The sequence below is a fragment of the Carettochelys insculpta genome, chromosome 2 (assembly GCF_033958435.1).
Source record: "Carettochelys insculpta isolate YL-2023 chromosome 2, ASM3395843v1, whole genome shotgun sequence".
In the NCBI taxonomy this organism is placed as follows: Eukaryota; Metazoa; Chordata; order Testudines; family Carettochelyidae; genus Carettochelys; species Carettochelys insculpta.
The window spans coordinates 19,485,405-19,504,791 of record NC_134138.1 but is presented as its reverse complement, the minus strand read 5'-3'; the positions used below and the strand labels follow the sequence as shown (position 1 = coordinate 19,504,791).

At 43.5% G+C, this 19,387-nt stretch overlaps 1 protein-coding gene across 1 annotated transcript in view; it reads left to right on the top strand.

The window, feature by feature from the left end:
* TG (thyroglobulin) overlaps positions 1-19,387 on the top strand; it is a 209,578-nt gene that overhangs the window by 39,878 nt on the left and 150,313 nt on the right. The window contains exons 16-21 of the mRNA XM_074984795.1: positions 427-627; positions 3,949-4,158; positions 5,277-5,431; positions 8,959-9,115; positions 12,709-12,933; positions 18,958-19,107. Coding sequence (XP_074840896.1) covers positions 427-627; positions 3,949-4,158; positions 5,277-5,431; positions 8,959-9,115; positions 12,709-12,933; positions 18,958-19,107 — 1,098 coding nt within the window. The remainder of the gene's footprint in view (positions 1-426; positions 628-3,948; positions 4,159-5,276; positions 5,432-8,958; positions 9,116-12,708; positions 12,934-18,957; positions 19,108-19,387) is intronic.

Sequence of the window (19,387 nt, the reverse complement as noted above, 5' to 3'; positions counted from 1 at the left end):
ACAAGTGCCATATTCGCAAATTCAGTTATTCATGAGTGGCCTCGCTTCTCTGGGACAGGGAGCGTCGGCAGCTACTGCTTCCCCGGGGCTATGGGCAGGGAGCGCCGGTGGCTGCTGCTTCTTCCTCAGAGCTTCAAGGTTGGAGTGCCAGTGGTTGCCACTTCCCTGGCTCCCCATGGCACTGCCACTGGTCTCCGTCTCCCCCTGCTGCTGCCAAGAGCTTCCTGCCCTATTCATGAAATTCAACATTTGTGAGGGTTCTCGACACCGAACTCTCATGAATGTTGCAACCCTACTGTACCATTATGGTAAGATGTAGTGTTTTGGATAATTATTGTACAGTACGACTGTTCATTTTTCTTCAGGTGCTCAGAGTTTCTCATTTCTGCTCTTCTTTCTCTTGTAATCAATCATTTGTCTTTAAAGGTCCTGGTTTCTGTAGTATGCTGAAGTCCAAAGTTATCTTACGAGAAATTGGCACAGGATACATCCCTCAATGTGAGGGAGACAACGGGAACTTCTCACCAGTGCAGTGCAACCAGGATGGAGAAAGCTGTTGGTGCATCTTTGCGAATGGAGAGGAGGTACCTGGGACACAAGTAAGAGGAAGAAGGCCAGCATGTGACAGTGAGTTGTGGCCATAGTCAAAATATCTTTTTCACAAAGTTCAGATACATAACAGGATCCTAATCTACACTCCCCAACATTTAGCTATGTTGACATTTAAGAAATAACAAGGAGACATGTGGTGCTTTAACAACCAATAGATTTATCTGGATATGAACTTTAGCAGGTAAATTCCACTTCCTCTGATGCAGCATGTTAGTCCTTAAGGTTTCACAGGATTCCTTGTGCAGACTAACACAGCTACCCCTCTGAGAGTTAAGGTTACGTGTTAAGCCTTCTCTGGAGATTTATTTATGTATTTGGAGGCTCCAGCCAGGCTGGGCACATTTTCCAAACTTCCTTGAAGTTCAGACAGTTATATTTGGTTGGGCAGGGGAAAGGGCTTTTCGGATCAGTGGCCAATCTTAGTGTAACAAAGAGGCAGGACAAATGAGCCAATTCTGCTAATCTAAAAACCACTGTAGCTAGTTTGCCCAAGACTTGCATTAAGCCTAGTCAGAGTCTTCCCTGGGATTGAAAAAATGTAACTCTTGCGGGGGGCAGAGGAGGTGTATTTTTGTAATTCCTGCTTTTGGCCTTTGACAAAGATGAAGTAGATGAGCCAAAACACAACATGTTGACAGAGTATTTCCTGCCTTGTCAAAACCACGAAGAACTGGAATTCTGTCATTTCCAGCATAATTTCCAATTCAGAGAGATTTGGATAACCTTTATTTCCAATAACTGGTATTGATTCCCCATCACTGAATTGAAGCAGAACAAACTAAACATTTTTTCAACAATATGGTCAAAACTGCAGTGATAAATCAGAGAAATTAGATGTAGAAAAATGTCTTCAAGGCCAAAATAATCCCTTGCTAACTATTGTTTTACACTTCATTCTGTCTATATTTTATAAATGAATGTTGTTTTTAGATTTGAAATAAGACCAAACCACAAGAATGTTGGATTCCTTACGTGATTCTGGGGTTTGCAGAGTTCTAAACACATATCCAACATAGACTGTACTTCACTATTTCAACTCAGGTTTCTGTATGCTAGTCACATGGAAGAATTCTTTAGGAATTCAGAAGCTAATATGTTTCCCATTACACAGCTGCAATAGAGCATTTTCTAGATGAGCTCTTGAGAGCAGTTGTGAAGTTTAGGAAACCTAGGGAACCAGTTGCGTTGAGAGCATCAGGAGAGCATCATGGACAGGGGAAAAAGTTTTCAGCAGGGTCCAGGTAGAGTATGAACTTCAGAAAGATCAAGTGGAGAAAATACAAATTAGATCCCAAATTCTGAAGTCTGTTGTCTGTCCTTCCTGCTCAGTAGGCATTTTGCCTGACTATGGGCCAAAAATGGACCTCAGGAGCTATATTCTAAGATGTTAGCAAGTTTTGCATGAGTGCCCTGTATTATTCTGGAGTCTCCACTGACCAGTATGTTTTTTCCATCTCTAGCAGATCCAGATGCAAGAGTGATCAATAACAGTTCATTGTTTAGCTCAAGGGTCAGCAACCTTTCTGAGATGGAGTGTTGAAATTTGATGTTTTGACCTCTATGTATGGTCCAATTCCAGTGATACTTTTTAAAGTCACTATAATAGTTCTATTTACAACAGCTTCATTAATAAAGCTACAGAGTGTTACCATTTAGGTGGTGGTTGATAGTGTTAGCTGGTCTTTTGTTAATCCAAAGGTGGCATGGCTTTGACCAAGCTCCTGGCTGCATGGGGGAGGTGGGGTGAGGCTGAGCTCCCATCTTGCATACTTCTGAAAATCGGCTTGTGTACCACTCTTGGCATCTGTGCCAGGGATTCCTGACCTCTGATTTAGCTACTACTTCAGCCACAAATTGTTAGCAAGACTGATTGGAAAATCTCACAAGAACAGGTTTTCTTGCAAGATTTCTGTTACCTTCTATGAAGGGTAAGGATGCGAAGATACCATAAGCACAAACTTTCTTCTGGAATTTTGTCCAATCTACTTTTGGAAGCCCAGAAAAAAAAAGGAAAGTAATGGAGTGTAAAGTCAATGGGCTGTTTTCTAACTTAAAACAGTTTGGTTAGAGTTTAGGATGTAGGTTCAGAATGTTCCTTTTTTTTTTCTTCAAATGGTTTATCCATCCAGCCTGTAATCCCTGGTTACCAATTACTATTATTAAGAGCTAAATAGGCCTGGAATAGGCATGAGAAATATCCCAACTCTGTCATTACCCTGGATGTATTTCCAAGATGGGAAGGTTGCCTATCAGCAGATGAATTTGGCGTAGTGGAAGAGTATAATAAATCCATTCTCCAGGATCAGAAAAGACAGTAGTAACTGTAAGTATTAGCTTTGGAGTGCTCATGGAATACATAGAGGTATTTATTAGACTAATCAGTTCCATAACTGCTGTGCTCCCCTTAGTTCATTTTTTGGTTCACATTCCATGCTTATGCCCACGTTCCATTACTCATAAATGGGGTGTGGGCGGGGGGGGCGGGAAGACAGACAAAATTGTTCTGAGTAAATTCAGGTGGATGTTCCTGGGTGTTACGACTTTCCTAAGAAGATCGTGGCAAGTTCTGGAAAGAGAGGTTTCAACATTCTGCTTAGTGACCATTGGGCCACAGGGGTGAATTGCCAGTGACCAGGTGGATGGTGAAGGACACTTCTGGGGAGTGAGGGTACTTGGAAGTTGCATGGGCATTTTGAAGTGCCTGCGGCTACACAGCTTGCCAGCGCTTTGAAGTTATCAACTTTGAAGTTTGTGCAGTGAAAATTAGCCTAATGAGGTGCTGCATATGCATTGTAGCACTTCATTGTTATTCCCCGCTCAGGCTGATTACCATGCCCCCTTCAAAGAAGGGGGCCAGTGTAGACCCAGCCAGTCAGTGTTTGTGAAAATGAGTTATATTTGGCAAACAAATGAGACTTTCGAGGAGAGGTTAAGAGAGTTGCATTAACTCGATACGAAAGCAAATGTGCACAGGGTATTGTTCTGTACCCAGCACACATACACAGGGTATTTGTGTGTGCACCCCTGTGTACGCACAGCATCTATACAAATAGTATTTGTGCCTGCACATGTGTGTGCACACACCTGGCCAAATAATACTTTCAAGACACGCAGCAGCCTCTGAGCCCAGTCCAATGCACACTGAAGTCGGTGTAAATCCTTTCATTGGCTTCCAAGGGCATTGGATTAAGTCCACTGACATCAGTGGGAACTACATGCGGAGGTCTAGCACATTGTGTGTGCTCCCCTTGGAGCTGTATGCGGGTTACTCAGACACTTATCCTGAATGTTTCATAGTTATAACTTTCACATGTCCCTTTCTTCATATCTTCCCAGGTCCCCAGTGCCTGCTGCCTTTCAATGCATCTTACGTGATCAATGGAGCCCTTTTCTGTGCAGATGTCTCTGATCAAAACCACAGTTTCCAGCAGTGCCAGCTGGTTTGTCATCAAGGCTTCCAGAGTGCCTTTTCCAGTGCGACATTCCTTTGTGATAGAGAGAGTCGCCACTGGATCTCAGAGCCTCCCCTTCCTCAAAGCTGTCAGAGTAAGTAGAGCTGTTGGAGAGGAGGGTTCTTACATTTCACCAGAGATCAATGTTCAGAAGCCAGCCCTGTTTTAGTATCTGCACCTTCACCAGCAAAGGTACAAAGGAAAGTAAATAGATTTAACAGAAGGTGCCCTTATTTTAATGCCACCTTTAAATTAGAATGAGAGGAGGGAATAATTAGATCTGTGGTCAGTAGGTCAGTCTTGCTCTCTTCATCCTTAGCCTCATCTTTGCCTGTCAGCTGGCCCCATATCCGAACCAGTCTCTGTATTCTGTAGTAATAGACCTATAAGTAGATGGATATTTAATGTAAATGCAGATTTTTCTTTGTAAGAGAATAGATTCTGGCACTGTGAATGGCTCCGCTGGAATCACTTCTGAAAGGACAGATGAGTCCCAGATTTCTGAATTTGGCAGAACTCAACTGTTTATTTGCATAATCAAGCAACATTGTTACTTCTGTGTGTCTCTGTAGTGATCTCTCCCCTATGGTTATGGCCATATATATTGGCTGCCGCTTGGTATTTTTCAAATCTTTATTTTTAAAGACTAAAAATCACCTCAGATGTTGTAAGTTTCATCTGTCTGATATGAACTCGTGTGATTAGTTTTTTTTTACCACTGGCCTTGTCAATGATTTTGACAGAAATGGGCTCTGATCATAATGTCAGAGTTGAACACTACTGAAGTTTGAAGTAATATGGATCAAATTTGGAATTCAACTTTGCAGCTGATCCTTGTCTCTATTGTGGCCAGATTAAGAAACTGGCTTCAAACATTCCTACCCACAATAAAAACAAATACACTGTGGCTCACCACCCAAAAATAATAAAAAAAGAGTTAAACACATTGGATCAGGATTCAGATTTGACTCTAAAATTTGATCCATCTTTTACCTGAGCCTAAGCAATTCTGTCTTTTTTTTTTTTTTTAAAAAAACACGTTCTGAATGACATTAGTGTTTGCAGAACAGGGTTTGATTAAAGATCAAAGCTCAGCTTGCAGGGTCAATGGCTTGTCTAGTCTCCCTGGTCCTGTGACTACCATATACCTAAGGTATTTTTGAAAGGCATTATAACTATTAAGTGTAACAAACACCCTTTCTTCTTTGCTAGAACTCCAGTTATTTCAGACAGTCCAAGCTCAAACACACTTTGAGCTGTTGCTGCCTTCTGAGAAGACCTGCAGCTCAGACTACACTGGTTTACTACAGGCGTTCCAGATCTTTATATTGGATGAATTGAAGGCCCTTGGTTTCTGTCATATTCAGGTATTCTACTTCTCTTTTTCTTTAAGAAAACGTGCAGCATCTTATGCTCTAGACATGGAAAGATTGAGACAAAAAATGTGGCGTCTTCCAGATAACCCCTTTGCAGCTAGCTGCCTGCTGATCAGAATTTTCCCAGTGATTATTTGGAGTCTGAATTTTCCCACAGATTTCCAAATTTTGCCAGTGCATCAGACTTTCAGCAGGATTATATTCTTGCTCATGTAGCATCTGCTAATGTTGTAAAATCTAATAAATCTCAGTGTTATGTTGGTTTTGATAATCAGGGTTGTACTGACCATTTATGAATTTCATCTCATTATAGGTTGAACCTCTCTAAACTAGAACTCTGTCATCCAGCAACATCCATTATCTGGCATGCTTTAAATTAGCTGGGTGACCACTTATCATGGTGTGGCCAAGTTTCCTGTGGTTCCATAAAGTTTATTTCCAGCCACCAGTCCTGGCTCTCATTGTTCTCTGCTGTTATTTACCTGTAATTTACCCCTAAATGTCTTCTAAGAGCCCAGTAAGCAGTGGAAGTGTTGGTCATGCCGCTCAACAATATTGACCTGCTGTGGTGTGGCAAATTCTCTCCCCTCCTGAGGATGCTGGATTAGAGAGGTTCAACTTCTACAAGTATGTTTTCTCATATGTGGTCTTGCTGAAATGTGCAGTCCAGTGGCTGTCAGCAAACTAGGATATGCCTCTTTTTATGCTAACCCTTTCTAATGTGTGAATCTCAATCTTATGTGTAAGACCAGCACAAGGCCCATGTATTCCTTCAGTGGTACATAAGACACTCTGACAACCCTTTGCGGAGAAGTGAATTTCACACGTGCATAACAATTAATCCATTTCGTTCTCAAAATTCTAGTCCTTTATTGCCTCTTACACACTAACATTTCCCACAGTGTAAAATTGAATCAGTTTTCAATATAAAATAGTTTGATAATTACAGTATTCCAATAATGACGCTTAAAAGAGTTGCTGTTCTGGCCAAGCTACACACCCTTCCTCCTTGTAGACCTTTCTGCTATCACCAGTATGACATTTACAACCATTACCCCTCTGGTCCGCTCTCACAACTCTAGTGAATCCTGTCACAAGTTGGGGTGTGAGCCACCTGCTTTAGGGGGTGGAGACAGAACTGAGGCTAGTGGGCAGGGCTGCAGCTGGATGACTGAAATCAGAGCCAAAGTCAGAAGCGAAAGCAAGGTGAAGGAGTAGGGTCTGTCATAGACACCAACTGGGGATTCATCTAGGTTCACTTCTGGGTTTCCCCCCCAGGCTTAACCAGTGCACCTGGGATGAATCAGAAACCCCAGGAGCACTGTCATGTCAGGCAGGTTCTCTGAGGGTGACCTACCTTGTGGTGTTTGACTCCATGAGGCACATCTGTAACTGCCCAGAGGTGGGCTGGAACCTGTGACTTTTGGAGCTTAGTGCAGGAGCCTCTACAGTGTGAGCTGAAAGCCTGCTGCCTCTCAGCTAAGGCTGCAGAGATTCATTCTTTCTCTGTGTCAGTGGTCTAGGTGCCACTACATGGGACAGTGAATCACACCCAGTGGGTGTGTGGGTTACACATAGTCCATCAATCACTACTCTGCCAGAGTTTATGGATGATGGCCTGTCTGTGGTAGCTGCTCAGGAAGCATAATCCCGGGTTCTAGCCCCATAAATCCTCGCACCTAGCCAAGACAGAGATGTGTGTCATCACAAAAGACAGAAGGCAAGAAAATTCCATGGCGCCTACTAAGAGCCATGTTAAGCTTCAAAGCCTGCAGACAGGGAATGAAATCTCCAATGTGTTACCTTGTCTATGCCACAGGAATGGTGATAAAGGGAAGTTATTTACGCAGTCTCATTCTGGTACATGGAACAATAAATATAATATGTATAGTAAGTGCAATAAGTCTTGGTCATTAAGCCTAAGCCCCATTTCCAGGGGACTTAGAAGACCTAACTCACTGAAAATGAATAGGACTTAGGCTCTTGGTGTATAAGGCATTTTTGAAAATATCCCTTCTTGTCTAATGCTTGTCTTGAACTCAAGTCCATGTCAATACAGAATGAACCTCTCTAGTCTGACATCCTGAGGACCTGACCTGTGTCGAACAAAGAACTTGCCAAACAGTGGGAGGTCATCATGGTAGTGAGTGGGTTTCTCTTTATTTCGCCAGGGTGTGTCTACACTAGCCAAAAACTTCGAAATGGCTATGCAAATGGCCATTTCGAAGTTTACTAATGAAGTGCTGAAATACATATTCAGCGCCTCATTAGCATGTGGGCGGCTGCAGCACTTCGAAATTGACGCGGCTCGCTGCCACGCAGCTCGTCCAGACGGGGCTCCTTTTCAAAAGGACCCCGCCTACTTTGAAGTCCCCTTATTCCCATCTGCTCATAGGAATAAGGGGACTTCGAAGTAGGCGGGGTCCTTTCAAAAAGGAGCCCCGTCTGGATGAGCCACGCTGCGGCGAGCTGTGTCAATTTCAAAGTGTCTGGGTGCCCGCATGCTAATGAGGCGCTGAATATGTATTTCAGCACTTCATTAGTAAACTTCAAAATGGCCATTTGCATAGCCATTTCAAAGTTTTTGGCTAGTGTAGACATAGTCCAGGACAAATAAATGAAACAGTGCTTGCAATGCTGCTTAATAATCATACATGCCTGTATTGATGTACCCTGCATAATTCTAAAGCTAGCCAAGGTTTACAAGTTCTCTTCATAACAAAGTGTTAGTGTTGGTATATAATTCTATTGTCTTGACTCAAGGAAATGAGTGGAGAAAGCATAAAAATATAAAACAGTTTGAAAAAGAAATAGATAAAAATACAGGTAAATCTTTAATTTACTCACCTAAAATGACACCTGAATTTTACTTCCAAAGTGACGTGACCATCACTGCAAACTCAAATTACAATACATTTGAGTTACTTCTGGGGTCTTTGCTGTAGGCATAGCCACCTTTTGTTAGTCTCAGAGGGGTAGACATGTGAGTCTGTATCCACAAAAACAACGAGAAGTCCTGTGGCACCTTATAGACTAACGGATTTTTTGGAGCATAAGCTTTCGTGGGCAATGACCTACTTTGTCAGATGCATCAGCTGAAGTCAGTATTTGCCCACTAAAGCTTATGCTCCAAAAAATCTGTTAGTTTATAAAGTGCCACAGCACTTCTCATTGTTTTTCTACCTTTTTGTGTATTAATATTGACACATAGCAGCATTACCGCTGCCTGCTGGTCTCTCAGAAAACTTATGGGGGGGTATATTACAGCTAAAGAACAGCACAGAACACTGAATGCCAGGTGGGAAACAAATGTTATGGGACCGAAGACAACTTGGCCACATCCATGTTAAGGGAACATCTGGCTAACTAAAATCATGCTAGACGATGGATGTTGCTGGACCACAGAGTGCTGGACCAGAGAGGTTCAACCTATGTTCTGATATGGCTGCAGAAGCTAGTAAGCAAAGACCACAAACATTAAAATCTTCTCTCTCTCTTTTTAAAACAATATTGTTAAGGTAAATGCATTTGGAGACACGGGTTCTGTTTCTGTTTGCGATGATTCTTCTGTGCTGGTGGAGTGTTCGAGTGTGGACCGACTGAGGGTGAACATCACGTGGAAAGCTCAGCTGGATGGCATCCCTGCAGCTGCGCTCCCTGATTTACATGATATTGGTATGTCTCCCCTTACCCCCCCGCCCCGTTTATCCCCAGTTAATGTTTCTATTTCCTTAACCTGTTTTGCTGTTCGTCACAATCCTCTGCCTATTCCTGGGAGAGGTGAATGAGCTTGAAAATGGCCAGGAATGCCAGGTGGCCTTGTGGAAAAGTCACTGAATTTCCTCACACCTCCCCACTGAATTGTAGTTGATGTTTAAGGCCTGCACAGCTTGGGTTTGAGAAGTATCTGTACATTTCCAGTCTCAGCCTGTGAAAAGAAATCATGTTTGGATATAGTTATCACATAGGGGTCCCCACGCCAGCCTCCCTTAGCTGGTGCTGAGAATTGTTGTGTTTCTGGTGTGGACAGACTCATCCCAGCTGTGGCACCCCACTGCTCATAGCCTTGACAGTGGGAATAGCTGTGTTACATACACTTGAATTGGATTTTGTCGAACCCATAATTTGCTGCTGTTGTTAAACACTTTCCTCCCTGTATAGATTCTTATCATGCCCTTATTACCATAGTATCTGGATGTGTAACTCTAAATCCTGTGTCAAGTATACGCAGTCCATTTGCATAGTTACCAAATGAGCTGGAGAATCAGGGCAAGACACCCCTTTCTTGACTAGAACCCCTGAACAGTGCTGCCAACATAGAAACGAGAGAGAGCATCAGAGAGGTAGCCGAGTCATCCAATCATCTGTCTCTTCAAAACAAAAACAAGACCTGTGGTACCTTATACACTAAAAGATATTTTGGAGCATAAGAATTCGTGGGCAAAGACCCGCTTCGTCAGTGTTGACTTGTGCATCTGACGAAGCGGGTCTTTGCCAATGAAAGCTTATGCTCCAAAATATCTGTTAGTCTGTAAGGTGCTACAGGACTTGTTGTTTTTGAAGAGCAAGAGCACTTATTCCAAGCTGAGGTGTCCCTCATGCTTGCATATTTGCAATACTGTGGTTTGCCATGCCGTTGCCAGCATTTACAAAACCCAACCAACCCTCCCTGCATGAATTCCATGTGCTAAGTTTGGGATTTCAAGATTGCCTGTGCCCTTCAGCGCTATTGCTTTTTGGAAATGAGTTTAAAAGACTTCAGAACTTGGCTCTGAATGAAGTGGTTGTGTGACTACCCTAAAATTACACTGTGTTTGTGTATACATCTCTTCATGGAAATGTGAGTATTGACTTGTTTGTGTGTGGTGGCTCAACATGCAATTATAGAATCATAGAACTGGAAGGGATGTCATACATCCCCTGCACTCAGGGCAGGACTAAGACCAGCCCTGGCAGGTGTTTATCTAGTCTGATCTTTAAAATCTCCAGGGATGGAGATTCCACAGTCTCCCTAGGTAATTTATTCCAGTGTTTTAACTGTCCTGACTGTTTGGAATTTTTTTCTAAATGTCCAACCTAAACCTCTCTTGCAGTAATTTAATCCCATTGCTTCTCATCCTATCCTCAGAGATTAAGAAGAACAAATTTTCCCTCACTTTTGGTAACAGCCTTTTAAGGATTTGAAAACTGTCATGTCTCCTCTCAGCCTTCTCTTTTCTGACTAAATAAATCCAACTCCTTCAGTCTTCCCTCAGAGGTCATGTTTTCTAGACCGTTAGTCACTTTTGCTGCTCTTTGCTGGACTTTTTCCAGTTAATCCACATTTTTCCTGAAATGTGGCACCCAGAACTGGACACAATGCTCAAGCTGAGGCCTAATCAATGCACAGTAGTTCTGAAGAATTACTCCCCCACTCCCCACCATTTCCCTCCTCCCCTCTTCTCCCTTCTCTGAGCCTGCAGGAGCAGCAATGCCTGGTCAGTTTCCCAGCTCTCTGCTCCAGAGCTGGGAAACTGACTAGGCACTGCTGCTTCTGGGGGCTCAGAGAAAGAGGCAGCGGGGAGGAGGCAGGCTAGTGGGTGGAATCTCCTCAGCCCCAGGGAGCTGAGAGACAGGCACAGCAGTGCCTGATCAATTTCCCAGCTCTCCACTGCGTGCTTCTCCCTCCTCCCCATTTGTGTTTAATATGATTAACGCATATGTCAAAAATGCATAAAGCAGGGCTTTACTGTACTGCTTCTTAGGCAGTCATTTCCCTTTTTGTATGTGTGCAACTGTTTGGTGCTTCCTGAGTGGTGAACTGTGCATTTGTCCTTACTGAATGTCGTTCTATTTACTTGCAGCCATTTCTACAGTTTGTCTAGATCATTTTGAATTATAGTCTGATGCTCCAAGGCACTTGAAACAACTCTGAGCTTGGTATCATCCACAAACTTTATAAGGGTATTCCCTGTGCCTTCATCTAAACTATGGGTGAAGATATTAAACAGAATCAGACCAGAAGTCATCCCTGCAGGACCTCGGTCACTAAATCCTTCTGGCGTGACTGTGCACCATTGATAGCTACTCCATGGGAATGGTTTTCAGACCAGTTATGCACTCAAATTGTAACAGCCCTTAGAAGCAGCGGAGGATGTCACTGGAGATGAGTACAAAATACTTATGCTGAATGAGTATCCCCTAAGCAAATGCGTAACTTGAACGCAGTCTGATTACAAAATTCCAGACTTTCATGCTTTGAATTTGATGGGTGCTGTGCAAAACCTCTGTTTCAAAGAGCTTACAATATTTGGCTTTCTGTGGTAGGCCCCAGTCTTGCAAACATGGAAGAAAACCTGCCTATCTTTCCTTATATTGAACTCAGAAAGCCTCCTCACATACACTGACAAAGTACTTATGTGTGTATGTGGGGATACTCGCTAGGCAAACTTGTTGCAAATAGGTGCTCTTGGCCTTATATGAGGCATCATGGCTGTCTTGTGAAGTCTCATCCGTCATTCTTGGTCTCATGAGCATGTCTGCATACTTGGGGTCTGTTGGATCAGGGAGGAATTTCCCCCTGGCCAGGTTGGCAGGGAACTTTCTTTGTTTGTTTCCGCACCTTCTTCTGCACCATGTGGGTGGGGATCACTTGCCAGGATTTTTCAGCTGTACCTCACTTAGTCAATTCTCTGGCTGTAGGGACCTCGAGCATTGATAAGCCTGGGTCCCGCCTCTTTTCTGCCTTTGGCGCATAATGGCTTAGTCTCCTGTGGACTGCAACGCTTTGATCTAATTTTGGTTATTACGTTTACCGTGCAGGTGCCAGGTGGTGGTGGTAGTCTGTGATATGCAGGAGGTCAGTCTAGATGATCTGATGGGCCCTTCTGGCCTTAAAAGCTGTGGCTTTGAGTCTAAGAGAACAAACAATGTTCTCTGAAATTGTTTGCTGCTTAAATCTCATTGCCCAAACTTCCACTTTTGCAAAATCACGTTATCCCACACTGGGTTCTGTGTCCCGTATCTGTTAAAAGACTAAAAATTGAAATTTGTTCCTCTGAAATGCTAATTACCCAAAGGAGTTATTAATGACTGGTTACTGTTTGTATTAAATAGTTCCTAGTGCTTTCACCCAAGCTGGGGTCCCTTTGTGAAAGCTTTATATGGTTACCTACGCATCAACTGTCCCCCAAAGGATTTTAGCCTGTACCTTTAGTTTAAAGCCTAGTATTATTTTTTTCAGTTAGATCCATTATCGTAACTGTGCTGCTCTGTCCCTTACTTTTTAGAAAAAGCCATGGTTGGGGAGAATCTCATCGGACGCTTTGTAGCACTGATTGAAGGTGGTGGCTTTGTGCTACACTTGGACTCCAAACAATTCCCAGCAGACACTTCCATTCATTTCCCCCGAGATGAAGATTTTGACCTGTCTCCCAGTGTTCAGCTTGGATGCCAGAGCGGATTTCGAAGAAGTTTATCTCCTGGGAGAGCAATCCCGCATTCCCAAGGATGCGGTATGTTTCCTTATGACCTTCCCTCCTTTGTGGTTGTGGTTATTATGAATCAGTGCAAAGCTACAGCTGGAACTGGAACAGTAACAAGAAACTTTAATGGGCTCATTTCTCAGGTGTCAATCTCCAGCTATGGGTGGAGTGTGAGGAATACATGGGAGGAACCCACATCATAAATGGGAGGAACCCACTGAGGCAAGAGCCACACCTGTGCTGTTCTTGCTGTCTCTAAAATCTAGTTACACTCGAAAAAGTGACTCTGCAAGGTCAACATTGGCTTCTGTGTCTGATCCTCAGAGTTCATTGGAAACGTGCTCACTTTACAAATCAGAAGATCACATTTTGGGTAGTTCAGGCTGGTATCCGAAAACCAGGGCAAGCTCTTTCTGGCTCGTGCCCCAAACATACTAGTAACCACTCTGCAATCCTATAGCTAAAATGTCTGGTGAATCAGAATAGAATCCCATTCGCACTCCCCCAGCCACAGCAGTGCCAGTGGTCCTGGGGTCTTGTGTGCTGGGCAAAGACCTAGGCAGCTGGATGAGCCAACAGAGGCTCTCTGAGCCTCAAGCAATACCCAAACCTGATTGCAGCTCTCTTCCCCTTTCCTCCTGCCAGGGGGGCCTACAGGATTGCTGGTCCACGGGGCAATGTACAGGGAGGTAAGGAGTGGGAGTTTTTCTGCACTCCCAGAAGGGGTGGGGCCACTCCAAGTACACCCACCCCCCACGGACCCTCAGAGCTAGCTGGAGCGCCCAATGTGGGACTCTGGAGTGTGGCACGCAGTGGCTGGGTGGCCTGGGCCCTTCTGCCCCCTTTGCCCCCTCCCTGCTGTTGGCAGCCCTGCCTCTTGCTGTTAGACTTCTGTATCTCTTTCTCCCTTGGACACTTACTTACGTTCCCCCTAGATCCTCTTCCCTTAGTGACCTTGCCTCTCCTATCAATTTCCACCAATATTGCTGCATGTTCTGGCCTTCCAGAATCTCCAGCCTTTCTTCACCTTCAATGGCTCATTTAGCCCCAGTTTCCCCAGGCCCTGCATCCAGAATTCCCCAGAACTACAAGGTAAGAGGAAGGATGTGTTTTCTCTGGGTGCAGGAGCAAGAGAGGAGTTTGCCCAATCTCTGGGTGGAATGATACACTTGATGTAGCAAACTTCAGCATTGTCTTGCTAACTTTTGAAAAGTGCAGCAACTCAAAGCTCCCGGCAATCATAGAATCATATGGATCTGACCCTGTTACCCATTTTCTTTCCTCTCTGAGTTACTCATAGAATATTAGAACTGGAAGGGACTGCAAGAGGTCGTCCAGTCCAGTTCCCTGCCCTTGCAGCACGGCCAAGCACCATCTATATCATCCCTGTTCGATATTTATCTCACCCGTTCTTAAGTATCTCCAGTGATGGAAATTCTACCACCTCCCTAGGCAATTTATTCCAGTAATTAACCACCCTGACAGGAAATGTTTCCTAATGTCGAATCTAAACTTCCCTTGCTACAATTTAAGCCCATTGCTTCTTGTCCTATTATCAGATGTTAAGGAGAATAATTTTTCTCCCTCCTTCTCATAATACCCTTTTAGGGACTTGAAAGCTGCTATCATGTCTCCTTTGAGCCTTCTCTTTTCCAAACTAAACAAACCCTGATCTTCTCTCATAGGTCATATTTTCTTGTCCTTTAGCTATTTTAGTTTCTCTTCTCTGTACCCTTTCCAGTTTCCTCACATCCTTCCTAAAATGTGGGGCCCAGAACTGGACACAGTACTGCAATCGAAGCCTAATCAGCACAGAATAGAGTGGAATTCTTTTTCCTTTCTTGCTCACAAGACTCCTGTTAATGTGTCCCAGGATCATGTTTTTTTGCAACAGTACCACACTTTTGATTCATACTCAGTGTGTGGTCCACAATGACGCCTAATATCCCTTTCCGCGGTACCCCTTCCTAGGAAGTTTGTTCCCATTTTCAGCTTATAAAAGTGACTGTTCCTCCCTAAGTGGAGTACTTTGCATTTGTCCTTCTTGAACTTCATCCTATTTGCCAGAGACCATTTCTCCAGTTTGTCCAGGTCTTTTTGAATTTTGACCCTATCCTACAAAGCACTTGCAACTACTCCCAACTTGGTGAAATAAATAAATTCCTGTGAAGACAACCTGCCAGAATAAGCCTACAGGGCCCTGTTTTCATTGGGAGAATTTCCCTATGGTCTGCATATTATAAGGACAACAAACACAGCAAAAGATGCTTGCCATCACTGTGCTCAAACAATCTGACTGGTATAAATAGGGTGAAACTCCCCTGGTACAGAGAGTCAGCCAAGGCGTTTGCACAGGTTAACTCTCCGTGAAACCCAGGTCTGTGGATGGTGAGAAGAGCTGGATTTCTCCCAGAAGGAATATATCTGTGATGTGAGATGGTGTCATTCTGCCACTCTCCCTTGTTGAAAAAAACAACAAGAAGTCCTGTGGCACCCTATAGACTAACAGCCCATGAAAGCTTATGCTCCAAAATATCTGTTAGTCTATAAGGTGCCACAAGATTTCTTGTTGTTTTTGAAGATACAAACGAACACGGCTACCTCTCTGATACTTGTCTCCCTTGTTGGATGCCCAGATGCCCTTTGTTTGCTTTCCCTGCAGCCTGATGGGAGTTCACTGTTATGTCTGAGGCGAGAGCACAGAATGAAAAACAGTGATGCCCTGGTTTTCCCTCACTTGATAATCTGGACAACATCTTTAGTTAGTTTCAGGATCATATTGTTCTGTTTAATGTTCTTTATTAAGAAACAAAATCGCAAGGCCTTACAATGCCAGCTAAGTTGTTGGTCTGAAAATGCCAGCTGGAGCTTTTATTTTTACAGTTCAGAACATGCTGCCGCCCTTTGATCGTTTTTATAAGTTAAAGAGGAGAAAAAAAAATCCCAGACAATAAAAATAAATAACAGGGAACTGGCAGATAAAGAGAGTAGCTCTTACAATGCTGTCAGCTGGAATCCTGGCAGAACCTTCCTTTTTCTTGGTTTTAAAAGTTCTATGAATTTTTGTGCTGGCAAAAGGTTTTGGGTTGAAAGCCCTGGTGTGTGGTCTACACTGTAAATTTGTAATGCTTTCAATACATCAGGATGGTTAAAACAATACAACCAGCCTTATCCCTATCAGCACTGGTGCCCTACGCAGTCCAGCCGTGGCATACACATCCCCATGGAGGGAGAGGGGGTGCAGGAGCAGGGCAGAGAGTGAGGCCCACCTAGCAGCCTGAGGATACCAGACAGGAGGTGCTAGCAGTGCCAGCACGACACGGAGGACTTAGTGGGAACAGAGGGTGGCCGCACAGCCGGCCACAGAGAAGGAGCACTTTGAAGAGGAAATCGTTGCTCTTCTCCAGCAGACTGTGCTTGCACCACTCACCACCAGCTGGTGACCAGGAGCTGGGCACAGCCTGCGGAAGGAGGACAGGACAGGGGATGGAGCTGGCTGTCAGAGTCCATATGCAACACCCAGCTGCTTATGGCACCCCCATAAAATTTGGGGCAATATGGTACCCCAAATTTCCTGGTGCCCTATTGAGGTGCATGTTTGGCATATCAGTAGGGATGGTCTTCACAAAAGGTTGGCTCTCTCTAATCTGGAACTCTGTCATCTGCCAACATCCATAATTCAACATGGTTTTAGTTAGCTGGATGACCATGTATCATCGTGTGGCCAACTTTTCCGTGGTTCCATAAACTTTGTTTCCAGTCACCAGTCTGGGCTCTCAGTGTTTTGCACTGTTATTTAGCTGTAATTTACCCCTAAATGTCTTGTAAGAGCCCAGTAATAAGTGGAAGTGTTGGTAATGCTGCTAAACAATATTGACCTCCTGTAGCCTGGCATATTCTTTCGTCTGGCACAGGTCAGGTCCCAAGGATGCCAAATAAGAGAGGTCCAACCTGTATGAATATAGTGGTAACATCCATTATAGGGTTGTGGTCACATTTTACAGAAAAGGTAACTCTTGCACTTAGACCTGCATACTACAAGGTCTCTTCTTCTGTGACGTGCTGCATAGTTTGTGTTCTGCTGTTGAGAATGCAGTGGCCCCTGCTTATGAGAATTGGAATCTGAACAAAACAGCACCAAGTTTCAAACTCCCATATGGAAGAATTGGAGCCAAAGCTCTGGTTTCTCACATTGTAGTGGAACAATGATTGGATTCAGGGCTGTCGTTTAGATCTGAGGTTTCATTCAGGCTCTCCTTTATTTCTAGCCTGGGCCACTGGTATAGCTTTTGAGCTAGAAAGAGAATATTATCATTATCTAGTTTAATCTCCTGAATAAAACACACCACAGAACTGTGCCTAGTAATTCCTGTACTGAGTATAAATTGTAGTTAAACTAGGATATATCTTTTAGGAATACATCCAGGCTTGATAGCTTTATCTTTGCTTTATCTTTTTTCCTTGCTTTTCACTTTTTGCTTCTATTGAAAGTAAATTGGACATAAATCTACTCTACCTGTTTACACACACACATCAGGCATATGCAACTTCCATTCTGTGACTCTCCAAGAAGAAACGGAGGTGGGGGGAGTTCTGAAAACTTTTTCTCCTTTTAATACTTGAAAAGCTTTAACTTTTCTCTGTCTTCCACTGCACCTGCCCTCAAATGGCTTGTAGAGTCTTTATTTAATCCAAAAGTGGGGAGAAAAAGAGTTTCTTCCCTTGAGGTTCTCGTGAATATTTTTAATCCCTTCTGTGTACATTGGAAAACGCCTTAAACAAAGGGAACAAATAGGATAGTGTTCTGAATCTGCGTGAGAGATGAGTATCCTGTCTCTTCCAGGATTTTCTGGTTCCTTAATTGATTTTAGATATGAGCCATGCTGGGTTTGTCTGTCTTGGTGCCTATTGAAATAAATCCTCCAGTTCCATGACTATTCCAGACTTTGCTACTTGGGACGTGACAAATAGGAAGAGGAATGAAGGAAGATGGCTGTTTTGGGCTGTCAATCTGATCTATTACTGAGGTATTCCAATAAGTTAGTTAATTCACAGTGCAGCGTGTTGGCTAGTTAAACACAAATACAGCACTTTCATCCTGTGGACTATAGAAGTAATGGCCAGTTTTCTACTAGGGTTACTCTTTGGTAGAAGCTTTAATTGCCATCCACACACTGGACAAGAACAGAGGTTTAGTTTTTACACCATGTCATTGTCCCAAAATATACACTGGATGGTTTGAGAAGGAAATCTACATCTGGAAAGCAGCTGTGAAGTAATAAGTAAACGTGTTGTCTGGTAAATGCGTCTGAGATTCATCTCTGGTGATGATACTGCTCCAAATGATCTGAAAGAAAAATGGTATTTACACGATCACCCTAAAGATAATTAATCATCTGCTTAATATGCAGAATGTCATTTGGAAATGTTGCTCTTGGTTTGTTCTGAAATGCTGATCTCAGAAAGGTATTTTTTTAACCTACAGGAAGGAAATCTTTGTGTTGCAGTTGTCATGCATACAATAAGTTAGTTGTCTTTAATCCAAAAATTTCTGCCTGCTTGGACATACCTACCAACAATGTCATTACCAGACTTTAATGAAAGCATTACCATATGGTGGTTCCCCTGAGTTTTTTCTCGGTTTCCATTAATGTGAATTTTCCTATTTTTGTCTAATGCCTTTGTTGCATTTCACACACTGCCCCTGAAGTTGTATTTGTTACAGATGGACTTGACACACAACATTCACATTTAGAGTCAGGCCTTCCAGGTTTGATGTGTTCTGGTCTGAGGGTCTTCTTTAGACCAGGATCCTAATTCAGATGGGTCTAGAGTTCCTGGATTCCGGTCACTAGAAGTTAGATGAACATTTGAAATGGGACAAAGTTGCTAATGCCTCTTAAAAGGCACATGTGTTCACCAAGGTCTTGCTCCAAAACTCACAGAAGCCAGTGGGAGGCCTACTATTCTGTTTATGTACCTATGTGGCTGTCAGATATGGTAATGCTTCAGTTGAGTTCTATAGAACTAATATATATATTTTTCCCTCTGCAGTGGTTTGTCCTGCAGGCAGCTACTCCCAGAATGATGAGTGCATTCAGTGCCCTGCTGGATCTTATCAGCTTCAGACAGGAAGCTCCTCCTGCATCAGGTGTCCTGTGGGAAAAACTACCATCTCCATGGGAGCTTTCAGAGCCGATCACTGTGAGTGCCCTGATCATCATCCTGGAGGAATGTCATTCTGTATCTGTTCATGGCACCTTATAGATCACTTAATTGTATGCAGTGTTGTAGCAACTGTAGCTGTGTCAGTACCAGGATATCCAAGAGGCAATGCAAGTGAGATAATGGCTTTTACTAAACCGCTGTTGGTGAGAGTGACAGGTTGTTGAGCCTATGCCTAGCTCTTCTTTAGGTCTGGCCTTACCTGGAGAAGAGCTCTGTGTAAGTTCAAACGCTTGTCTCACTCACCAACCAAAGCTGA